The sequence below is a fragment of the Hypanus sabinus genome, chromosome 5 (assembly GCF_030144855.1).
Source record: "Hypanus sabinus isolate sHypSab1 chromosome 5, sHypSab1.hap1, whole genome shotgun sequence".
In the NCBI taxonomy this organism is placed as follows: Eukaryota; Metazoa; Chordata; class Chondrichthyes; order Myliobatiformes; family Dasyatidae; genus Hypanus; species Hypanus sabinus.
The window spans coordinates 173,717,461-173,742,964 of record NC_082710.1 but is presented as its reverse complement, the minus strand read 5'-3'; the positions used below and the strand labels follow the sequence as shown (position 1 = coordinate 173,742,964).

The 25,504-nt window shown below is 45.0% G+C and overlaps 2 protein-coding genes across 2 annotated transcripts in view; one reads left to right on the top strand and one right to left on the bottom strand.

Annotated features, from left to right (window-relative positions):
- The window catches only part of LOC132394601 (early estrogen-induced gene 1 protein-like), a 36,615-nt gene extending 26,077 nt beyond the window's left edge, over positions 1–10,538 (bottom strand). Inside the window, exon 1 of the mRNA XM_059970938.1 lies at positions 9,915–10,538. Coding sequence (XP_059826921.1) covers positions 9,915–10,060 — 146 coding nt within the window. The 5' untranslated portion in view covers positions 10,061–10,538. The remainder of the gene's footprint in view (positions 1–9,914) is intronic.
- The window catches only part of LOC132394603 (uncharacterized), a 207,577-nt gene that overhangs the window by 118,293 nt on the left and 63,780 nt on the right, over positions 1–25,504 (top strand). The gene's annotated exons all lie outside the window — the stretch shown is intronic.

Here is a 25,504-nt window from a genome sequence, read left to right as displayed (position 1 = left end):
TCAGCAAAGAGGATGAGCTGCCACACGATACGATTGAGGCAGGTACATTGAAAGGCACTTGGAAATGTACACGGACAGGAAAAGGCTTAGGGACACGGGCCACACTAGCTCAGGTTGGCATCTCAATTGGAATGAATAATAAAAATTAATCCCTCCACACACACGGGCCTTCATCTGGATACAGCTGACTGTCCATTTCCCTCTAAAAGGCATTTGGATGGAGAGCTGGATGGGCAAGGTTTAGAGAGATATGAGTAAACATGGGCAGCTGGATTGGCATGGACCAGTTCTAGTCATAGAGTACTACAGCAGAGGGTCAGGCTCTTTGCCCCTTCTGGTCCGTGCCAACCCAGATCCATCGGCCACATCCCTCCAAACCACTCTTATCCAAGTATCCACCCAAACATCTTTTAAAAGTTGCAACAGAGCCTGCGGCCAACACTTCCACTGGCAGCTCGGTCCACCCTCTGAGTGAAGTTGTTCTTTCTCAGGTTTCCCTTAAATATTTCATATTCCTTCCTTAACCCATGACCTCTAGCTCTAGTCTCACCCAACCTCAGCAGAAAAAGACTTCTTGCTTTTCCAATCAATCAGTCCTATCAAGTCTCCTATGTTCCTGGGAGTAAAGTCCAAACCCATCGATCTTTTCCTGTTACTCAGTTGAGCCAAAGGGCTTGTTATCATGCCAAATGGCTCGTTGGCACACACATACACAGGGAGTAGGCGAGAATCCAGTTTGAGACGGCCCTCTGACCCTAATGGGCCACACAGCGGCTCAAGTCCATACAGAGTGACAGTCTCCAGAGGGAGCAACTAACATAGCCGACTTGTGTACCTTCAGCAAGGCTTGGCACCAGCATAGGGGAGACAAGAGTGGTGAGAGGGCAAAGTCTCTCTGGTTACTGTATCTGAGCTCACGCACAAGAGATAACACAGGGTGTGGTACGCAAGACTTTGAACCTACTCCGGAAAGGGCCTTTTTGATTGGCAGATTTTTATTATGTCTATAAAAAGGTCAATAAATTTAACTGCCTCCTCTTAACCTTATCAAAATTCTACACAACATCCCCTTTGTGAGGCACCAAGGACACCTTCCTTCCAGCCTGCAATCTCTTTGACCCCCTCCCATCAGGCAGGAGGTACCAGAGCTTTAGGACAAGGAGGGTCTTTGCCCGGAATGTCAGCTGTTTATTCACTTCCATAGATGCTGCCTGACCTGCTGAGTTCTTCCAGCAATTTTTGTGTGTGTTGCTCCAGATTACGAGGAGTGCTGCTCTGGTTTGTTCTATTATTATGGATTGATATGCACTGCTGCCGCCAAGGCAACAAAATCCACCACACATGCTGATTCTGATTTCCTGCATCTGTTAGGATGGAAAATAGCTACTCTACCCCAGGCTGTGAGACTGTGGAACCCCTGCCACCAGCCTTGTATGAAGCACCAGTACCTTTATACTGTTTACTTTTGAAACTTGTGTTGTAAATGCTCCTTATGCTAAAGGTCAATCTTCTGGAAAATATTTTATTATTTGTGGTAATATTACTTTATATGTTGTGTGTGAGTTATACTGTGTTGTGTACCTTGGTCCAGAGTAACGTCGTTTTCTTCAGCAGTATACAGAAACTTGAATGTAGGCGTTCGAAGAGCAGGATTGTCAGACATTTTTATACACACAAGAGATTGTGTAAGCATGAGCAACACACACAGAATGCTGCAGGAACTCAGGCAGCATCTCGGGAAGGGAGTAAATTGTTGACATTTTGGGCTGAGACCTTTCTTCTGCAGGTGCTGGAAATCTAGGACCATGGCCCAAACCATCAACTGCTTATCCCCCTCCACAGGCGCTGCCTGACTTGCCAGCATTTTGTGTCTGTTGCTCGGGCATCATACATTTCCTTTATATATCCAAACTCTTTGGGCCATCAACAACAAATAATGAAGTCTGGCCACTGTCTCATTCCATACAATCTATGGGGTTGTGGGCAACACTGTAACGTAGCGGTCAGCGTAACACTTTACTAAGATCAGGGCTCAATTCCCAATGCTGTCCGTATGGAGTTTTTGTATGTTCTCCCCACGACTGCGTGGGTTTCCCTTGAGTGCTCTGGTTTCCTCCCACATTCTGAAGAAGTACAGCACACATTCGGGGTTAGTGAGTTTTGGGCATTTTACGTTGGCACCAGAAGCTTGGCGACTCTTGCAGGCTGCCCTGCACAATCCTCGCTGATTTGACTTGACACAGACAACGCCTTCTGTGTATATTTCGATGTACGTGAGACTAATAATTCTAATCTTTTTAAGGCACTACGCCCAAGGCCAAGACTTATTTCTCATTCCCAACCGCCCTTGAGGCTGCACTTGGAAGACTGCGTACTGTACCAGTCACCCTGTTATCGGAAAGACATTGTCAAGCTGGCGAGCGTGCAACCTGAACTGAAAGAGTGCCTGTAAGGACAGGCTGGCCACTCTGTGTCTTTATTCCCCGGAGCACAGGGTGACGGTTTCAGTTCGTTTCTCAGACTGGTGCCTGGTGTCTACTGGTGTGCCTCAGGGTCCTTTGTTTTCTGTTATGTGGATGAGATTGCACAAGGCTTGATCAGGAAGTTTATGGATGACCACAATTAGGTGTTGTTAATAGTGAAGAATGTTCATTGTAATATTACACGAATATCTTGATCAGTTGAGGAAGTGGGAATAGCAAATGGATTTCAATACAGGCAAGTGTGAGGTTATACCAGGCATGGGCAAACTACAGCCCGCGGGCCATATCCGGGCTGCAGAACTTGACGAAGTTATATTAATAAACCATGTTAACGTTTTCTCCCCGCAATTTTCCCAATAGATGACGCACTCTATATACATTGACCTTTGTTGAGGTGCAGCGTATTACTCCACATTTGCGCTTTACTTTGTGACCTTGTGGCGACCCATTTCCTGGCACATCCGAACCGGCTCACAATTAGCCAGCGTTCCGGCTAAGAGAGATCGCCTGCGGGGATTTGCGAGCACAGAGCTCCGCATACCGGCGCGCTCTCCCTGCTTTGTCATTGTGCTGGCCGTTGTTGAGTTTTGGCACAGGGGACAATTGAATAAGAAGGAGCAGGACAAGTAGACCTGCATCTCCTACCGTTTTTGAAATAAAGACAGTCAGGAGGAGAGTGATGATGATGATAATATCTTGGATAACAGAATTTTCAGTGCTTTAAAATAATAACTATAACTATTAAAAAAAGCTATATTTTATTCATTTAATTTTCAGTGTTTTAAAAGTCATTTCAATAAATAGCTAAATACCATGGGACTTCAAAGACAGATATTTTGTTGTAATGCATTTGTTCATTTTCAATTGAAATTAAAGCACATGTTTTCTACATATCCCATGATATTTTATTTTCTCTTATGAGGTGTATTACCAAAACACTCCGTCCATCTGCTCCTGGTCCGGCCCCCCTGTCAAATTTTAGAACCCTTTGTGGCCCTCAAGTCAAAAAGTTTGCCCACCCCTGGGTTATACGGTTAGGGAAGTCAAACCAGAGTAGGGCATATACTATGAAAAGTAGGGCAGTGTAGTGGAACAGAGGGACTTAGGAATACAAGTTCATTGAGAAAGGCACCACAGGTGGACAGGATGTTGTTAAAGGCGTTTAGGGCACTGAACACATTATGTTGCAGCTATACAAGCCACACTTGGTGCATCATGTAGAGTTTTGTCACCCTGCTAATGGAGAAGTGGTTAAACATTTATGAGTGCAGAATAGATGTAATAGGATGGTGCTTGACTTACAGGGAGAGGTTGGCCACTCTGATCTTTTATTCTTAGAGTGAAGGAGAATGACAGGGTAACCTCACAGAGGTTTAAAAAATCATGAGGATAAGGTGGATGGTCCTTTCCCCAGAGCTGGGTTGTTTACAACTTCTGGGCACAGATACAAGAGAGAAAAGATTTAAAGAATCAACTTGAGAAACAACTTTACACAGAGGGTAATGAGTATCTGAAATGAGCTGCCAGAGGAAGTGGTCGAGGCGGGTACAATTTCAACACTTGAGAAGCACTTGGATAGTTAATTGGAGGGGAGGGGCTTGGAGAGTTTAAGAGATGAATGCAACAACAAGGATGAGCAGGGAAGATGAGTTGGGTTGAAGGTCCTATTTCCTTGCTGCATTGCCCCAAGACTTTATGGGATTAGTCCAGCTAGGAATGGGACTAACCATTCTGTACGCCACGTTTGGTATGGATTAGTTGAGCCAAAGGGACAGTTTTCACACTGGTGACTCTAGCACCACTCCCTGCAGATTCCCCTCCAAAAGCCACACACCATCTCCTCTTGGAAATTTGTTCAATGTGAAGAATGGGCCAGTGGAGCAGATAGCTACTCCACTGCCTCACTGCTCCAGCGTCCCAGGTTCGATCCTGAACTCAGGCACTGTCCGTGCGTGGAGTTTGCATGTTTCCACTGAGACTGCAGGAGCTTCAAACACCCGCTCCCCAGCTGCTCCCAAATCCCAAAGTTCTGTGGATGACTGAAGTAAATGACCCCTTGTTTTTTGAGTGATAGAATCAGAGACCGAATAGGAGATAAAATGGGATTAGAGCAGAATTATTGTAAATGGGTGGTGACAGCTGCCATGGACTCGAGGGTTGGAATGGACCTGACTGCCTGTGCGTGGATGAGTGACAAAAATTGGTGGGAGAAGAAAATATGATTAGTGAGCACGTTGATGGTCAGTACAGACAGGATGGGCAGAATGGCCTGCTTTCATACAGTACTGGAGTATGGATGTTTTTCTTCCTACAGTAGGTTTTAAGCAGAATCAAAAAGATGTTGGAATAACAGGAGGAAAATCCAGGGGACAACAAGGAAGTGTAGCCATTGTGGCACTGTTGCATTCTGCCATCTGTAAGATTGGGGTTCGATTCCCTTTGCAGTCTGTACGTTGACCTTGACAGCGTAGGATTCCTCACATTCCAAAGAGGTACAGATGGGGCAGGGTTAGTGAGTTGTGGGCACGCTACGCTGGTGCTGGAAGCATAGTGAAGCTCACAGGCTGCGCAGCACAATCCTCACAATTTGACTTGATGCAAAGTAACACATTTCACTCCGTGTTTCAATGTACATGTGACAAATAAAGCCCATCTTTAAAAATATGCTTTTTTAAAATATGCTGGGAATTAGGCAGGAGGCAATGTTCAAAGGAGGTATCTTTTTGTTACACACAAGGATGGTGGGTGCCTGGAATCCACTGCTTGGGCTGGTGGAGACAGTTAAGAGCATCTTAGGCAGGTGCATGAACGTGGGTGAATGGAGGAACACGGACATTGTGAGGAACGTGGGTGAATGGAGGGACACGGGCATTGTGACAAACGTGGGTGAATGGAGGGACGCGGACATTGTGAGGAACGTGGGTGAATGGAGGGACGCGGACATTGTGACGAACGTGGGTGAATGGAGGGACACGGACATTGTGAGGAACGTGGGTGAATGGAGGGATGTGTGTACATTGTGACGAACGTGGGTGAATGGAAGGACACGGACATTGTGACGAACGTGGGTGAATGGAGGGACGCGGACATTGTGACGAACGTGGGTGAACGGAGGGACGCGGACATTGTGACGAACGTGGGTGAATGGAGGGACGTGGGTATTGTGACGAACGTGGGTGAATGGAGGGACGCGGACATTGTGACGAACGTGGGTGAATGGAGGGACGCGGACATTGTGACGAACGTGGGTGAATGGAGGGACGCGGACATTGTGAGGAACGTGGGTGAATGGAGGGACACGGACATTGTGAGGAACTTGGGTGAATGGAGGGACGCGGGCATTGTGACGAACGTGGGTAAATGGAGGAACGTGGACATTGTGACGAACGTGGGTGAATGGAGGGACGCGGACATTGTGAGGAAAGTGGGTGAATGGAAGGATGTGTGTACATTGTGATGAAAGTGGGTGAATGGAGGAACGCGGACATTGTGACGAACGTGGGTGAATGGAGGGACGTGTGTACATTGTGACGAACGTGGGTGAATGGAGGGACGTGGGTGAATGGAGGGACGCGGACATTGTGACGAACGTGGGTGAATGGAAGGACACGGACATTGTGAGGAACGTGGGTGAATGGAGGGACGCGGACATTGTGAGGAACGTGGGTGAATGGAGGAACGCGGACATTGTGGGGAACATGGGTGAATGGAGGAACGCGGACATTGTGACGAACGTGGGTGAATGGAGGAACGTGGACATTGTGACGAACGTTGGTGAATGGAGGGATGCGGACATTGTGAGGAAAGTGGGTGAATGGAGGGATGTGTGTACATTGTGATGAACGTGGGTGAATGGAGGAACGCGGACATTGTGACGAACGTGGGTGAATGGAGGGACGCGGACAATGTGACGAACGTGGGTGAATGGACGGACACGGACATTGTGACGAACGTGGGTGAATGGAGGGACACGGACATTGTGACGAACGTGGGTGAATGGAGGGACACGGACATTGTGACGAACGTGGGTGAATGGAAGGACACGGACATTGTGACGAACGTGGGTGAATGGAGGGACACGGACATTGTGACGAACGTGGGTGAATGGAGGGACACGGACATTGTGACGAACGTGGGTGAATGGAGGGACACGGACATTGTGACGAACGTGGGTGAATGGAGGGACACGGACATTGTGACGAACGTGGGTGAATGGAGGGACACGGACATTGTGACGAACGTGGGTGAATGGAGGGACACGGACATTGTGACGAACGTGGGTGAATGGAGGGACGTGGGCATTGTGACGAACGTGGGTGAATGGAGGGACGCGGACATTGTGAGGAACGTGGGTGAATGGAGGAACGCGGACATTGTGACGAACGTGGGTGAATGGAGGGACGTGGGCATTGTGACGAACGTGGGTGAATGGAGGGACACGGACATTGTGACGAACGTGGGTGAATGGAGGGACACGGACATTGTGACGAACGTGGGTGAATGGAGGGACGTGTGTATTGTGACGAACGTGGGTGAATGGAGGGACACGGACATTGTGACGAACGTGGGTGAATGGAGGAACACGGACATTGTGACGAACGTGGGTGAATGGAGGAACACGGACAATGTGAGGAACGTGGGTGAATGGAGGGTCACGGACATTGTGTAGCCAAACAGGATGAGAGTAATGAGGCATCACGTTACGGTAGCGTAGCATTTAACATGACATTATTACAGCTCGGGGCATGCCAGAGTTTGGAGTTTAATTCCTACACCATTCTGTGTCTCTGTCTGTCCGCCCCATGGAATGCGTGGGTCACCCTCCCCCAAGCCCCGCAGAGTACTCCACTTTCCTCACACAGTCCAAAGGTGTAGTGGGTAGGCTAATTAGTTATTATTAATTGTCTGGTGACTAAGTCAGGGTTAAATCAGCAATATCAAGGATTGCTGTGGTGGTGTGGCTAGATAAATCATTAATAATTTCAGCACAAGATGGGCCTAAGGGCCTATACCGTTCAATCTTTTGGAATAACTAGGTCAGAGAGCATTCCTTATCTGAAACATTAACCCATTGTCTTCTCTCCACTGCTGCAAACTGACCTTCTGAGTATTCTCAAATCGAAAGCAGGGAAGGTGGACTGGGAGACTTTGGTGCCCATTCAAGTGCAGCCAGGAGCATAGAACAGCACAGTACAGACCCCTTGGTACACGGTGTAGTGCCCACATTTTCAACCTAATCCAAGATCGATCTTAACCCTTACCTCCCACATAACTCTTCATTTTCTTTCATCAACATCACTATCCAAAAGGATTTTACATCTCCCTAAAGTATCTGCCTCTATCACCACCCCCAGTAGTTGTTAATCAACACAGAACAGGACTGGAGAAGCTTAAACAGGTTTCTGAACTCAATGCCATTTAGGATGATAAAGTGATGCAGCACAGGAAGAGGCCCTTTAGCCTATTGAATCCATCCTGACCCTCCATTACCCACCTTTACACTAATTCAACACTATTTCAGTTTTCATTTTCCCAGCAAACTCCTCGAGGTTGTACCGCTCATCTACACACTAGCGAGATTTAACACACATAATGTCCATTAACACACTCACGGCATATCTTCGGAATGGGTGAGGAAGCGGAAGCACCCCTGGGGGAAGCCACGCGGCCACACGCAGACCATGCCAGAGGTTGGGATGAACCGAGACTCTGGACCGGAGAGGCAGCGGCTCTCCCCGCTGCGCCACGAGGCAGTCTCGATAGTGCAGAGGGGCTCCGGCAGCCTGACGAGCAACCATAGGGATGGAAGGATTATTTCAGTTAAACACACCTTTATCACAGAGTGTGGCTGGAATCTGGAACTCGCTGCCTGGAGATGTGGTGGAAACGGATCCCACTGCAGCTTCAAGAAGGTGGTAGATAAACAAAGAGCAAAGTTTACCAGGACAGGGTGGAGGGTCTGTAATTAAAATTGCTCTGGTGGAGAGCAGCATGGATCAGACATCAATCCCCCTCCAACTTAGAGACACGATCCAACTTCTTTTGCCTCTGTTTGCACTACTAAATATATAATTGTAATTTATAATTTTTAAAATTTTATATGCATGCACAAAACAACAAATTTCACATGTGCCAGTGAGATTAAACCCGAATCTGATTCTGCTACCAGACCGCATTGATACAAAAATGTAACCCAGTCCCACAACACACACTGCAGGAGGAACTAGTCGGTCAGACAGCATCCATGGAGATGAAAGAACAGCCAGTGTTTCAGGCTAGGAACCTTCATCAAAACTTTTTATAATGCTCTTTGCATTGTAAAATACAGACTAGCATTTATGTATTTCTGCACACTTTATTCCATATCTGTAACTCTATTTTTATATAATTTGTTATTGTCAAATGTTGTTTTTGTTGAATGTCATGCCAACACACCACAGCAAGTTCCTAACACGTACGTGTAACTGTATCTGACGAATAAAGTTAATCCTTGATCTTTTTATAATATTTACAAGAAGGGTGTTTTTCATTGACAATCTCAAGGCCAAGTTTTAAGAGAGGTTGTAGGTGGAGGAGGGGTGTGGAGCGCTGCTTAACCTCTCAATCACCAGCCTCCTTTACTTGTACCATCCCATACAGCTTCTCTTGCCTTGGAAACGTGTCCCAAACAAAGACGGGAATTTGATCCCAATCCCCATGTATTGCAATGCGCTAAAACAGACAGGCGAATCTTGTCATTAACACATTGCCAGGTGTATTACTTACAACGTCCCGCCCATCAACCATCAATGGCAGCTCACCTAACAATCCCAGTGAAGCCACAGAGCATCACAGCACAGATACAGGCCCTGTACTGAACTATTTATCTGCCTAGACCCATTGACCCGCACCTGGACCATAGTCCTCCCATCCATGTACTTATCCAAACTGCTCTTAAATGTTGCAATCGAACAAAGCACTTTCACCTAAATGAGGAAAAAAAACCTGTTTGCATTAATTCTGGCATCTTCCCCCTTGCTTTCGGGTCTCGACACGAAACGTCGACAGCTTATTCATTTCCACAGATGCTGAGTTCCTCCAGCCCGTTTCCCACTAATCACCTGCAAGTAACCCAAGTTACGTCTGGGGGGGACGCAAAAACGGGCTGAATGGCCTGTCTTTCTGCCGTATGACTCTGCATCGACACAGAGATGCACTGGGATCGGAGTCGAACCCGGCGCACTGAGCCTGAGGCAGCAGTTCTACCCGCAGCGCCACTGGGCCGCCCCAGTTTACCGTGCGGAGGTTATCTGCCCCTTCCTCTACTACACCGACTGCAGAGACGTGACAGGCGCTACGATCACTTATTCCAACACCTTCGGTTAGGGATCGACATTTTCCACCAGCTGAGGAGCAGAAATAACAAGGGCAGTTTTTTAACCTCTCTCTTACCTGGAGGATAGGTCGGTGAAGGTTCCACCGTGGAGGAGGCGGATCTTACAGAAAAGTATCCCATTAACGAACGGCACGGCCGAGAGCTCTTCCAGGGTCAGGGTCACCAGGAACTTAAACTTCTTTTTCTTCATGAGAAACGCCATGGAAACTGAACGGCCCAAATCTCACGCAGAGCAGCCGGTCTGTGTTACACCCTTAAGACTCCCCAATTTCAGACCAGCTGAAAATGTAGCGGGGAAATAATCTCTAAACCCCTAAAGACAAAAAAAAAATCCGATCGACGAACTTGTTCAACTCTCGTGGATGGGTTTTGAGAACAGTTTTTAGGCTACCAAGGAATACACATACGCCAGCTAAAACCGGTTTAGCTCTTTCTCTTCTTGCTCGAGATGAAATCTTTATATACAAGGGCCCTGGCTATTTATATGTAGAAAATGCCCTCGGACGCGAGTCATGTCGATTCCTCTTAAGATTGGAATTGACATGAGCATCAGTGGCAGTTATTTTTTCTCTCCTTTCACTTCTTCCCGTCTCGGCGGTGAGTCACCACACAGTGTGCCGGGCGCTTCCCCCGTATCCCGACCGCCAGTGGAACAGCGTGATGTCCCACGTTTCACCACCTGGGGCCGGATTTCACGCCAGACCCGCCCTCCCGCTCTCGCTATTGGCTGTGGAGTCCCCGACGCAGCGCCGTCGCCGCCGAAGCCCCGGCTTCTGGCTGGCTCAAGGGGAACGTCAGTCAATACACGGATTCAATCGCAGAAGCTGGTTTGTGAGTCAAGAATCCGATCAGCGGTCAACCGCCCACCGTTAGTAACTTAACCCCAATGCGCTATTTCTTGCGCGTTTGTGCAGAATAATCCGAGACACGACCAGAGGTGGAAAAATACAACATTATTAGCGTTTCTGGTAGACATTTTTTTCCACGGCGTAATAGGCACAAAACAGGTCAGGCAGCAACTACAGAAGGGGAATAAACAGCCGACGTTTCGGCCCGAGACCTTCCATCAGTAGTCAGAATCAGGTTCATTATCACCGGCAAGACACACAAAATGCTGGAGGAACTGTGTGTTGCTTGGATTTCCAGCATCTGCAGATTTTCACGTTTGTAATTTAATATCACCGGCATATGTCGTGAAATTTGTTAACTTAGCGGCAGCAGTACATGATAAAAATGGGAAAACAAATAAACGAATCACAATGAGTATGTGTTAGATAGTTAACTTAAAACAGCAGTGCAGAAACAGAAATAATGAAAAAGTGAGGCCGTGCTCAACCTCCAGTTAGAAATGTTTATTCCTCTCCAGAGATGCTGCCTGACCTGCTGAGTTCCTCCAGCATTGTGTGTAGATGTTTTTTTCTGGATTTCTAGCGCCTGCAGAATCTCTAGTGTTTATGATTTTCTCCTCAGGTTAGTCCAGACAATTACATTAAACAAAACCATCCAGGACTCGTACATCAAACTCGGTCGGTGGACAATTTATTAACCGCCCCTGACCGGGAAACTCGTGAATAAGAGACTGCGGAGACGGACCTGACATGAAGGGTCTCCGCCCTCCACACGGATGCTGCCTGATCCAGCGCCTTTGTGCGATAAGTCCTAAATTGTGACTGGTGAATTAATTAACCGGCCAGAGATGTTGACTTTGCCTCCTTCATCCGGGTGCTTCTGCTCCCCATTTCAGATGTAGCTTTTGGGACGGTGGGAACCTGTTTATCGTTGAATTTTGAAAACGAATTGATTTCAGCTGGTGTCCGTCTATCCACGTGGACGGAGGACTAATAACGTGTGCATACCGTTGTGAAATCTGGCCGATGGCATAGCGCATTCCAATGCCCTCAGTCAGCGGGGTGGCATTTTGTGACATTCTGTCAGGAGCTGGTGATTCTGCCCTGTCGTAGCAACGCCACTGGTGTTGGCGTGTCCTGGCATCGTGACACGATTGTAGCCCATTGCCCGAGTAGGGAGGTGTTGAAGGAATTCTGCGGATCGGGTAACACCTACGGAGGGAAATGGACAGTCGAGGTTTCGCGTCGTCATTACGATTGCAAAGGAAACGGGCAGAAGCCAGAATAAAACGGTGGGGAGCGAGGAGCTGGAGGGTGACAGGTGAGAGGTAGGAAGTGAGGGGGGGGGGGTATGTTTGAAGTAGGAGTGCAGAGTGAGAACTTAGTGTTTCAGCTCTATAAATCCCCGTTAAACCACACTTGGAATGTTATGTTCAGTTCTGGTCACCTCATTATGAATAGGATGTAGAAGCTTTAGAAAAGTTGTAGAGATTTACCAGGCTGCTGTCTGTTTTAGAGAACATGTCTTATGGGTTGAACAAGGTGGTGTTTTTCCTTTGGAGGGAAGGAGGATGAGGGGCGACTTGATAGAGGTGTACAAGATCGCATCTCTGCATCTCATGTTTTTGATATTTATTGCCTTTTTTTTGTATTTTCACATTTTAATGTCTGTTGCACGTTGGTTGTTCGTGCATCAATGGACTCCGGGGGCCATTCAGGCCTTGAAGTTACTGACTGGAATGTGCTTCGAGAACCATATGGCGAGGACGTTAATGGACTTACCGACTGCATCGCTGGCTACATCAACTTCTGTGCGAACACTGTAATACCATCAAGGACTGTTTGCTGTTCCCCTGACAACAAACCATGAGTCACCAGTAGTTTGAAGGCTCTTCTCAACCACAAAATCAGGAGACTGGGAGGAATTGAAACATGTGCAGAGAGAGCTAAAGGAGAAGCCAGAGCATAGAAATCTACAACACATTACAGGCCCTTTGGCCCACAATATGTAACCTACTCTAGAAACTGCCTAGAATTTCCCTACCACCTAGCCCTCAATTTTTTGAAGCTCTGTGTACCTATCTAAGGCTCTGAAAGGACCCTATCATATCCACTTCACCACTGACTCCAGCAGTGGATTCCATGCACCCACCACTCCCTGTATGAAAAATTTACAACTGGCATCCACTCTGTACCTACTTCCAAGCACCTTAAAACTATGCCTGCTCATATTAGCCATTTCAGCCTTGGGGAAAAAGCCTCTGGTTATCCATGTGAACAATGCCTCTCATCATCGTATACACCTCTCAACCTCTGTCACTCCATGGAGAAAAGGCCAAGGACACTCAACCTATTCTTATAAGGTATATTCTCCAATCCAGGCAACATCCTTGTAAATCGCCTCTGCACTCTCTTTATAGTATCCACATCCTTCCTGTAGTGAGGTGACCAGAACTGAACATAGTACTCCAAGTAGGGTCTGACTAAGGTCTTGTACAGCTGTAACATTATGTCATGGCTCTTGAACTCAGTCCCATGGTTGATGAAGGCCAACACTCTATACACCTTCTTAACAACACTGACAACCTGTGCAGCAGCTTCGAGTGCCCTATGGATACAGACCCCAAGATCTCTCTGATCTTCCACATTGTCAAGAGTCTTACCATTAATATTATATTCTGTCTTCAAACTGGACCTACCAAAATGAACCACTGCACACTTATCTGGTTTGAACTCCATTTGCTACTTCTCAGCCCAGTTCTACATCCTATCAATGTCCCACTGTAACCTCTGACAGCCCTCCACACTATCCACAACACCCCTACTTTTGCATCATCAACAGACTTACTAACCCACCCTTACACTTCCTCATCCAGATCACTTAGAAAAATCACAACAAGGCGGGGTCCCAGAACAGATTGCTATGGAACACCACTGGTCATCCACCTCCATGCAAAGTTCAAACCGTCTACAATCACGCTTTCCCTTCCATGGGCAAGCCAATTCTGGATGCACAAAACAAAATTTCCTTGGATCCCATGCCTCCTTACTTTCTGAATGAGCCTTGCATGGGAAACATTATCAAATACCTTACTGAAATCCATATACACTACATCCACTGCTCTACCTTCATCAGTGTGTTTTGTTACATCCTCAAAAAATTCAATCAGGCTCGTAAGGCACGACCTGCCCTTGACAAAGCCCTAATCAGATTATGACTCTTCAAATGCTCATAAATCCTGATTTTCAGGATCTTCTACAAGTTGCCCACCACTGAAGTAAGACTCACTGGTCTATAATTTCCTGGGTTATCTCTACTTTCTTGAACAGCATTTGTAACCCTCCAATCCTCTGGTACTTCTCCTGTCCCTATTGATGGTGCAAAGATCATCACCAGAGGCTCAGAAATCTCCTCCCTCACCTCCCACAGTAGACTGAGATACATCTTGTCTGGACACGGTGACTTATCTAACTTACTATTTTTCAAAATCTACAGCACATTCCCTTTCTTAACGTCCACATGCTCCTGCATTTCAGTCCACTGTAAGTCATCCCTACAATGGCCAAGGTCCTTTCCCCTGGTGAATAGTGAAGCAAAGTATTCATTAAGTACCTCTGCTACCTCCTCCAACTCCATGTATGTTTCCATGATCACATCTGATTGGTTCTATTCTCACACGACCCATCTTGCTCTTCACATACTTGTAGAATGGGAAAGCCTTCTCTTGTCCCCTTCTAGCTCTCTTAATTTCATTCCTAAGCTCCTAGCAAGCTTGTAATTTTCTAGAGCTCTGACAGTACCTAGTTTCTTGAACCTTTCGTAAGCTTTTCTTTTCTTCTAAACTAGATTTTGTACATCACTTGTACACCATCCTTTTTATCCCACCGTCCTTTACCTGCCTCATGGGACATACCTATGCAGAATGCTATGCAAATATTCCCTGAACATTTGCCACATTTCTACTGTGCATTTCCCTGAGAACATCTGCTCCCAATTTATGGTCCTAAGTTTCTGCCTAATAGCATTATATTTTCCCCTAACCCCATTAAATATTCTCCAAAATTGTCTACTCCTGTCTCTCTCCAGAACTATGGTAAAGGAGATAGAATTGTGATCACTACCTCCCAAATGCTCTCCCACTGAGAGATCTAACACTTGACCAGGTTCATTTCCCAATACCAGATCAAGTACAGCTTCTCCTCTTGTAGGCTTATCTACATATTGTGTCAGGAAATCTTTCTGAACACACCTAACAAACTCCACCCCATCCAAACCCTTTGCTCTAAGGAAATACCAGTCAATTTTAGGAAAGTTAAAAATACCCAGCACAACAACCCTATTATTATTGCACCGTTCCAGATTCAACCTCCCCATCTGCTCCTCGATGTCTCTGCTACTATTGGGGGGGGGGAGGAGTTCTATAAAAAAACACCCAGTGGAGTTACTATCCCCCATCCTGTTTCTGACTTCCACCCACACAGATTTAGTAGACAATCCCTTCATGACTTCCTCCTTTTCTACAGCTGTGATAATATCCCTGATTAGCAATGCCACACTCCACCTCTTTTGCCTCCCTCCCTGTGTTTTTTGAAACAACTAACACGTGGCACACTCGGCAGCCATTCCTGCCCCTGAGGCATCCAAGTCTCTGTAATGGCCACAACATCATTTTTCCATATATTGATCGATGCTCTATGTTCATCCACCATGTTTATGATACTCCTTACATTAAAATAGACACCTCTCAAACAATCTGCCTGTGCATCGATGCTCTATTGTCTGCCTATCCTTCCTCACAAACCCTCTACTTTGTACCAACTGCCCCATTCTCAGCCTCTTTGTATCGGTTCCTTTCCTTCTACAAATCTAGTTTAAAAGCTCCCCAATAGCATTAGCAAACCTCCCTCCCAGGTATCGGTTCGCCTCCAGCTCAGGTGCAACCCGTCCCATTTGTACAGGTCACCTCTTCCCCAGAAAAGGTTCCAATGATCCTAGAACTTGAAACCCCAGCCCCTGCACCATCTCCTCAGCCACTCATTCATCTTTGCTATCTTCCTGTTCTGACCTTCACTAGCTCGTGGCACCAGGAGTAATCCAGAGATTACCACCTTGGAGATCCTGCTCTTCAACCTCCTTCCTAATTCCCTAAACTTACTGCACAGGACCTCAACCCCTCTCCTGCCTACGTCATTGGTACCAACATGTACCACAACCTTTGGCTGCTCACCTTCCCCTTCCCCTTCAAGAATATTCTGCAACTGCTCAGACACATCCTGGCCCCAAGCACCCGGGGAGCAACACACTATCCTGCTGTCTCTTTTGCCGCCACAGAGTCACCTATCTGTCCCCCTAACTATCGAGCCCCTACGACTATAGTTCCACCTGACCTCACCCTATCCTTTTGAGGCTCAGAGTTGACCACAGTGATTCAGTCTGGCTGCTGCTGCCTTGCCCAAATAGGTCATCCCCCTCATCAGTATCCAAAGGGGTATATCTGTTGCTGAGAGGTATGGCCACAGGGGGACCCTGCACTGATTTCTTTCTCTCTTTGTTTTTTCAGTGTTGGCCCATCTACTCCCTGAATTCTGTGCTCTGGGTGTAACCACCCGCTCAAAAGTCTTATCGACCAATTTGCCTCCCTCCCAGATGATACTTAGTTCATCCTACAGGAAAAGCACTGCACAGCCATATCTACCATCCACCCTGCAGTGTACAATGGGCAACCAAGACCAAATCAGCAATAACGAAAGGAAAGACCTTCCATTCATACCTGTTTCTTTGGCCTCAGCCTCTTGAGTCAAAGCCTCTAAGTTCCCACTCTGACTTATCCCCCCACTCCAAAGATGGCCACTCTACTGGACCCTATCTCTCCTTTATGGTTTAATCAATAATAAAAAACCCCATGCAAGGAGAAAGAACTCATCATATTTGGTTGTGCTTCATCTGCCTCTGCTACTGCCAATGCCTCTAACTCAGATCAAGATGACTAAAAAGGACTACAGATGAGAGCTGGAGGACAAGTTTGGGCAGTGTAGCACATGGGAGGTGTGGAGAGGAATGAAGAATAACACTGGCTTCAATCAGCCTAGCTGTAGAGCCTTGGAATGCAGCCATGAATGGGCTAATGAGTTAAACCAATTCTTCAATGTGTTTGACAATTGCCCTCCTGTTCACTCCCCTTCAGCACAGCAGCCCATGGGCGGAGACATCCAATGCTCCCTTAGCACCAATGCCTCCCCTCTTCCCTCCTCTCCCCTCCAATTCAATATGTGGATGAACAACTCAGGCTACCACTGTCTACCATCCACACCTCCGCGTACCAAATGATGTTGTCCCAATCTTCATTTCCCCAAGTCTCCATCTTCAACCAACTCTCCAGTTATCATGGTCTCAGCTTCACTAATGAGCAGGTGAGAAGGGCTCTGGGGAAACTCAGACATGGCAAAGCATCAGGACCAGATGGTGTGAACCCCCAAGGTCCTGAAGGGGTGTGCTGAGCGGCTGTGTGGAGTTCTTCAGCAAATTTTCAACCTGAGTCCAGCCTGGAAAGGGCCCCAACTGTGTGAAGAACATCATGTGTGGTCCCAGTATCCAAGAACGGCCAATCAAAAGTCTTGAATGACTACCGTCCAGTTGCTTTGACCTCACAAATCATGAGAAGTTGGTCCTATCTCACCTCAGAATCCTGGTCTGATCAGCCCTCGATCCCCTGCAGTTTGCCTACAAGGAGTATATTGGAGTTGACAATGCTGTCATCTACCTGCTGAACTGAGCCTACTCCCATTTGGATAAGCAGGGCAGCACCGTGAGGATCATATTTTTTGATTTAATACCATAAAGTGCATTTAATACCAAGTGCATTTAATACCATAAAGCCCTCAATTCTGGGGGAAAAGCTCTGTTCAATGCAGGTTGGCACTTCCAGGTGCATTATCGAGGATACAATGGATGACAGATTTGAGTGGAGCACCAACACAGAGGCTGTGAACAAGAACGGCCAGAGTCGCCTCTACTTCCTGAGGAGACTGAGGTCCTTTGGAGTATGTAGTCTTCTTCTTCATACGTTCTACCAGTCTGTTGTTACCAGTACAATCTGCTATACAGTGGTGTGCTGGGGCAATGGCATCAACATGGGTGATGCCAACAGGCTCATAAACTGATTGGAAAGGCTGGGTCTGTTATAGGAGTCCAAATGAACACACTGGAGGCTGTCGTAGAGCAAAGGACCCTCCTGGCAATTCTGGACAATGTTTCCCACACTCTGCATACCATCTTGGCTGAACAGAGGAGCACCTTCAGACATAGACCAAGACAACTGCACTTCTCCAAAGAGCGTTATATGAGGCCATTCTAACCCTGAGCCATTATGCTCTATAATGAGTCAACTATAGCTGGGGAAGTGATGACCCCTCCTGTTAGACTGTTTTTAAACTCTGTTTAGCTCTGTTTGCCACACCCTGCTATACCACCATCACTTTGCACCCTTTTCAATACCACCATCACTTCTTATCTGTGAATATGTACCGATTACTGTATAATATTACGGTAATTCTTACACTACCACCTTCAGTGTGAACTTGTAAATCTTGTAATCTTTAACTTGAAAATCTGGTACATCTTATTTCTAAGGTAACTTAAGTTTTTATTCTTTTTTACTTCTCTTCTAATAATTGTTTATCTGTGCACTTGCTGTGACACTGTCATTTCCTTTGGGATCAATAAAGTGTCTATTCACCTATCATGTGTGTGATCTTTCATTGACTTTATTGTGTTTCTGTGTATTTACAGTAAATGCCCACAAGAAAACGAATCCCAGGATTGTATGTGGTGACATATATGTACCTAGATAATAAATTTACTTTGAACTTGAAGCAAGATGACAAGAGGCATGGATTGAGTGGAGAGCCAAAGACCTTTGTCCCAAGGCAGAAATGGCTAACACCAGGAGGCAACATTTTAAGGTGATTGAAGGGGGGCAATACCAGATGTGAGTTTTTTCTACACAGAGTTGGGTGCCTGGGGTGATGTAAGAAGCAGAAGAATTGGAGCATTTAAAAAACATTCTTGGATAGGCACATGGATGGTGGAGAAATGGAGGGCTATGAGGGAGGGAAGGGTTAGATTGATCTTAGAGTCAGCACAATATCATGGGCCAAAGGGCCTGTATGGGACTGTAGTGTTCTATGTCAAGTAGAACATAGAACGGTGCAGGCCCTTTGGCCCATAATGTGTATAAACCTGTATAAACTACGCTATGTAAACCTACTCCACAATCAATCTAAAGCTTTCCTCCCACAGAGCCTATAACCATTTTTCTTTTATGCATTTGCCTATCTAAGAATCTCTCAGATGTCCCTATTCCCTATTGTATTAAATTCCTCGGGGTTATCATCTCAAAGGACCTGTCCTGCACGTAAGTGCAATTATCAAAAAAGAATGGCAGCACTTCTCAGAAGTTTGTAAAGGTTCAGCAGGACATCTAAACCTTTGACAAACTTCTATAGATGTGGTGGAGAGTATATTAACTGGTTGTATCACTGTCTAGTATGGAAACACCGATGTCCTTAAATGGAAATATCTACAAAAAAAATGTAGAGGATTCAGCCCAATCCGTCATGGGTAAAGCCGTCCCCACCATTGAACACATCTACACAGGGTATTTTCACAGGAAAGCAGCATCCATCATCAGGGAACTCCACCACCCAGGCCATGCTCTCTTCTCACTGCTGCCATCAGGAAGAAGGTACAGGAGGCTTAGAACTCACACCACCCACTTCAGAACAGTTATTACCCCTCAGCTTTTGAGCTGGGGGGGATAATGTCACTCAACTTCACTCGGCCCGTCATTGGGCTGTTCCCACGACCTGTAGACGACAAACTTTTAAGGACTCTTCGTCTCATGTTCTTGATGTTTATTGCTTAGTTATTTATTATTATTTTTATTTTCTTTCTTTTTGTATTTGCTAGTTGTCTTTTGCACACTGGTTGTGAACCTGGTTGCTGTGGTCTTTCATTGATTCTGTTGTGGTTATTTGATTTATTGAGTATGCCTGTCTGAAAAGACAGGCATGTGGTGGTGGTGTCTGAAAAGAGGATGCTGTCCAAGTTGCATGCCATCTTGGACAATGACTCCCATCCACTCCATAATGTACTGGTTGGGCACAAGAGTACATTCAGCCAGAGACTCATTCCACCGAGATGCAACACTGAGCGTCACTGGAAGTCATTCCTACCTGTGGCCATCAAACTTTAAAACTCCTCCCTCAGAGTGTCAGACACTCTGAGCCAATAGGCTGGTCCTGGACTTATTTCCACCTGGCATGATTAACTTATTTTTATTTAATTATTTATGGTTTTATATTGCCATATTTCTTCACTATTCTTGGTTGGTGTGGCTGTAACAAAACCCAGCTTCCCTCGGGATCAATAAAGTATGTCTGTCTGTATGCCACAAGAAAATGAATCTCAAGTCTGTATATGGTGATGTATACGTATTTTGAACTTTGAACCTCCACCATGGCTGGCTGAGTTTTCCAGGTACACTCCACTCTCTGAGTAAGAAACTTATCTCTGACATACTCTCCCCTAAGCTTTCCTCTATTCACCTAAAACAGATGTCTTCTGATATTCACCATTGCTACGGCAGAATGGGAGTGTGAGACTTTCAAATGATCAATGAGTTACCTCAGGGTTCTTTGTCTCATTACTACGCGCTTTCCAAACCAGCCTTGTCAAAGGATCGTACTAAGGAACTCAGAGTCTGAAAGTCATAGAACAGAAGCAGTCCCTTCAGCCCATCTCACCATTCTAACAAGAGACTCTGGATGTTCACCTCATGGCTTTAAAAACCTCTCTAAAGACAACTTTACTTTCCAGTGTGAATATACCCAGCCTATACAATTTCATTATCCCCCCAGCTCAAAAGCCTAATGTTGAGGGGTAGTAAAGAAGTCCCTCCATTTGCCTATGTTTGCCCATAACCCACTAAACCATTCCTATCCATATACCTGCCTTTTAAACTCTGTAAAATGTATCTGGTTTTACCACCTCCTCTGGCAATATATCCTCATTCAATATATCCACCATCATCTTTGTCCCTCAGACCCCCTTAAAATTTTTACCCATCACCATAAACCTGTATGCTCCCCCTCCCTCGGGAAAAGAAGTTTCTCTTTTTCTAGATAAATATTACCTAAAATGTGATCAGATCTTCACATAAGTCCTAAACTTAGAAAAAGAAAACCCAATTAAATAAACAACACAAAAAAGCATTATACTTGCTCATTTATTTATCACGGAAAATGATCCAATATTACATGTATTTGTTGAAAAAAGTGTGCAAACTGTTGTTTTCAGTAACTGGTGTGACCCCGCCCCCACCCCCGTACAGTAATAACTTCAACCAAATGCTTCCGGTAACAGTCCTGCACATCGGCTTGGAGGAATTTTAGGACATTCCTCCTTCCAAAACTGCTTCAACTTCCTTGCATGAACTGCTTGCTTCAGATCCTTCCACAACATTTCTATAGGATTAAGGTCAGGACTTCAACTCAGCCATTCTGAAACAGAAATTTTCTTCTTTTTAAACCATTCCGTGATTTGCTGTTGTGTTTCAGATCATTGTCTTGCTGCATTATCCAACTTCTATTAAAGCTTCAGGTGATGGACTGCTACCCTGAAGTTCTCCTGTAAAATGTCTTGATACAATTTTGAATTCATTGTTCCCTCAACTAGTACAAGCTGTCGAGACCCTGAGGCAGCAAAGCAGTCCCAAACTACAAAGCTCCTTCCACCATGCTTCACATTTGGGATGATGTTTTGGTGTTGGTGTGCAGTATTCTTTTCCCTCCAAACATAGCAATGTGCATTTCTGCCAAAAAGTTCAACCTCTGCCTCATCTGTCCACAGAACATTGTCCCAGAAGCATTGTAGAACATTTTGCAAGCTTGAGACATGGAGCAATGTTTTTTTTTGGAGACCAGTGGTTATCTCTGTGGTGTCCTTCCATGAACAGCATTCTTGTTCAGTGTTTTTCTTACAGTGGACACATGAACAGAGACTTTAGCAAGTTCTGGAGATTTCTGCAGGCTTTTTGCCGTTACCCTTGGGATCTTTTTCACCTCCTTCAGAATTGCACATTCTCCTCTTTGCAGGATGCCCACTGCTACAGTAGCAATTGTACTGAGTTTCCTCCAACTGTAGAAAATTCCTGATGAACACTCAGGTCTTTAGAAATGCTTTATTTAGCCTTTTTCAGATTCATGCATCTCTGCAATTCTTCTTCCAAGGTCCTCTGGAAGTTGTTTTGATCGAGGAATGGTACACATAAACAGATCTTTCTTGAGAAGAGCGGGCTCTGTCTGTACCTGGCTTTGTGTGTCTTTTTTAATAGGACAGGGCACCTCTACAACTCACACTTCCAATCTTGTCTCATTGATTGGAATACCTGACTGCAAATAGCTTTTTTAGAAGGCATTACCCCAGTGCTTCACATACTTTTTTTCCAACAAATAACATATAATATTGGATCATTTTTCTCAATAAAGACGAGTGAAGATCTGATCACATTTTAGGTCATACTTATGCAGAAATAGAGAAAATCCTATAGAGTTCACAAACTTTCTAGTACCACTGAATATGTAGAAAGGTGCCGGAAGAAAAAAGTTCAAAGTAACTATTATCAAATTACAACACCATATACAACACAGATTTATTTTGTTGCAATATCATAAATGATCTCACCCATTCTGGTCATGGACTGTTCACCCATTCTGGTCTGGTCACTCCCTCGAGGGAGGAGGTAACACAGCATCCATGCTAGGACCACCAGACTCAAAAACAGTTACTTTAGTAAGCAGTAAGACTGATCAACACCTCCACACCCCTACTACCACTCCTTTATCATTTTCTGTCAGAGTCACCTCGTGTACAGAACTCCTGTACCTAAAGACACTTGATGGAGATAAAATCAATGTATATAAGTTATCTTATGTATTTATATTTATTGCTCTTTATTATTCTGTACTTTATGCTTATTGCAGGTTTTTTGTGCTGTTGGAGAACTGGTTTAACAATTATTTTGTTTTCCTTTGCACTTGTATACTGCAAAGGCATTAAACAATCTTGAATAACCAAAACCGTACAAGGAAATTCTAAGTGCCATCTGACCACTGCAACAAGACATTTCAATTTTCATATCCAAGATGAGAGAAGGCAAATAGCAAATTCTCTAGGAAAGCTCCAAATTAACGATTTCTTATTAATTACTTTTTCTTATAACTATTCAATATTACATAAAATATAAAAAAATAACATAACTGTACTATTTGCAAAGGTTACTGCATCAACTCAATGACTCAATGCAATTATTACTGTCCTCCAATATCCTCTCTCCAATTTGTCAAGCAGGAATGAGTGGTTCGAACACAATGCATATTACAATAGAAAATTTCATTATATTTCATGAAATAGATACATAACTATTAGAGCGTAATCACACATCATTCATTGTGATGACTTTAGTCGTTTGATTTTATGTCCTTATATGCCAACTCATCATAAATTGATTAATGATTATTTTTCCCTTGCAATCTTCTTCAGGATTTCTTTTTTTTAACAAATGTACAATATGCTGCTACATTTGAAGATTCCAGATTGTTTTGTTGTCATTCTTCGGAAGTGTAAAGGACAAGTGTAAAGTGTAAAGGAGAATGGAACAATTGTTACTCCGGATCTGATGCGGCATTAAAAACATAAACTGATCTGGAGATCAAATCTGAGATACTCAAACCACCCTGTCTGGCACCATCCATTCCATGGTCAAAGTCACTTATATCATATTGCTTCCCCATTCTGATAATCGGTCTGAACAGCAACTGAATCTCTTGACTATGTCTACATGCTTTCATACATTTTGCTGCTGACGCATGATTGACTAATTAAAGATTTGCATTAACAAGCAGGTGTACACTGGCCTCCGAGTGTATTATCAAAGATAGACAATAAGGCAAGAAGTGGAACATTTAGTCAAGAGGAAGAAGGAAACATAAGGGTTAGAAAGCAAAGATCAAATAGGGCTCTTGTGAGTTATAAGGTAGCCAAGAGGGAGTTTAAGAAAGGACTTAGGAGAACTGGAAGTGGAAGGAGACTTGAGAAGGCCTTGGTGAGTAGGATTTAAGAATTCCCCAAGGCATTCAAAACATACACGAAGAACATGAGAATGACTAGAGGCAGGGTAAGAACAATCAGGGATAAAAGAGGAAACATGTCTGAAGTTGGAAGAAGGAGGGGAGGCCATAAGGAATACTTTGCTTTGGCATTCACTAGTGAATGGGACCTTGATGAAAGTCAGATCATCCGAGAACATGTTGAGATGAATAAAGTGACGTGCCATAGCTTTTGAAAAATATTACGATAGACAAGCCATAGGGCCAGATGGGATATAGCACAGGTTCCCACAGAAAATGAGGGAAGAGATTGGGGCACATTCATATCTTTGTGTCTTCCTTGGCCACAGGAGTAGTACCAGAAGATTTGTTCAGGAAAGTTACTAGGATTAATCCTGGGGCTTATAGGTCTTATTTATTGATGCATTGAGATACAGAGTGGAAGAGGCCTTTCCAGCACTTTGGGCCACGCCACCCAGCCAAACCCTGATACAACCCTTACCCAATCACAGAACAATCTATAATTACCAATTACCCTGCCAGCTGGTACATCTTTGTACTGTAGGAGGAAACCACACAGTCACGGGGGAAACGTATAAACTCCTTACAGGTAGCAACCGGAATCGAACCCGGTTTGCAGGTACTGTAAAGTGCTATGATGAACATTATGCTACCATGGGTAAACTATTGAAGAGGACTCTTAGAGACAGGGTTTACGCGCATTTGGAGAAATGCAGTTCAATTAAGGATAGACAACATGGTTTTGAGAGGGCCAGGTTATGCCTCATGAGACTGATTGACTTTCTCAAGGAAGTGAGAAAACAAACATAGAGGGGTGGCTGTCATGTACGTGGATTTGTAAGGCTTATGACAAGATTCCCCATGGTAGGCTCCTGCAAAATGCCAGGAGGTATGGGATCCAGGGAAACTTGGCTGTGTGTGGATTCGGAATTGGCTTGCTCACAAAGGGCCAAGGGTGGTTGTAGGTGGAACATACTCTGCCTGGAGGTCTGTGACTAGTGTTCCAACTGTTAACTCATTTCCATCAATGCTGCCTGGCCTGTTGGGCTCCTCCATCATTTTGTGTGTGTTGCTATAGATCGTAGGATCAGTTTGGATTGATGGTGATGGAAGCCATTCGGTCCACTAAGGCTATGCCAGCTCGCAGGGCCTCATATTTCTGCATGTGTCCACTCATGACCCAGAATTACTCCAATTGAAGAAAATGTCCACAGGTACTTCACAGAAAGCCTGAAGCAAAATGGAGGCCAGTAAAAAAGAGCCAAAAAATTAGACATTTCTTGTGATGTATAATGTTCCTTTCTTGTTACTTGATAAAGATGTTATATGCCAACAATTCATTAACAGAGTTTGTTCATTCTCATCTGTTTTTCTTTTGCTAAGAGTACTTCCAGCCTCACATTTCATCTCACTTTTGTATTTTAAGTTGATAAACTTGTTTTCACTCTGGGAGGAGCCTTTCACATTCCTGAAGCTTAGGTTGCAACGTGGAATGTTACAAGCATTCTTTGAACATTTTAAAAGGGATTGGCACAGAACACAGAGCACAGAACAGCACAGGAACAGTCCACCATGTTCACACAGAGCATGATGCCAAATTAAAGTAAACC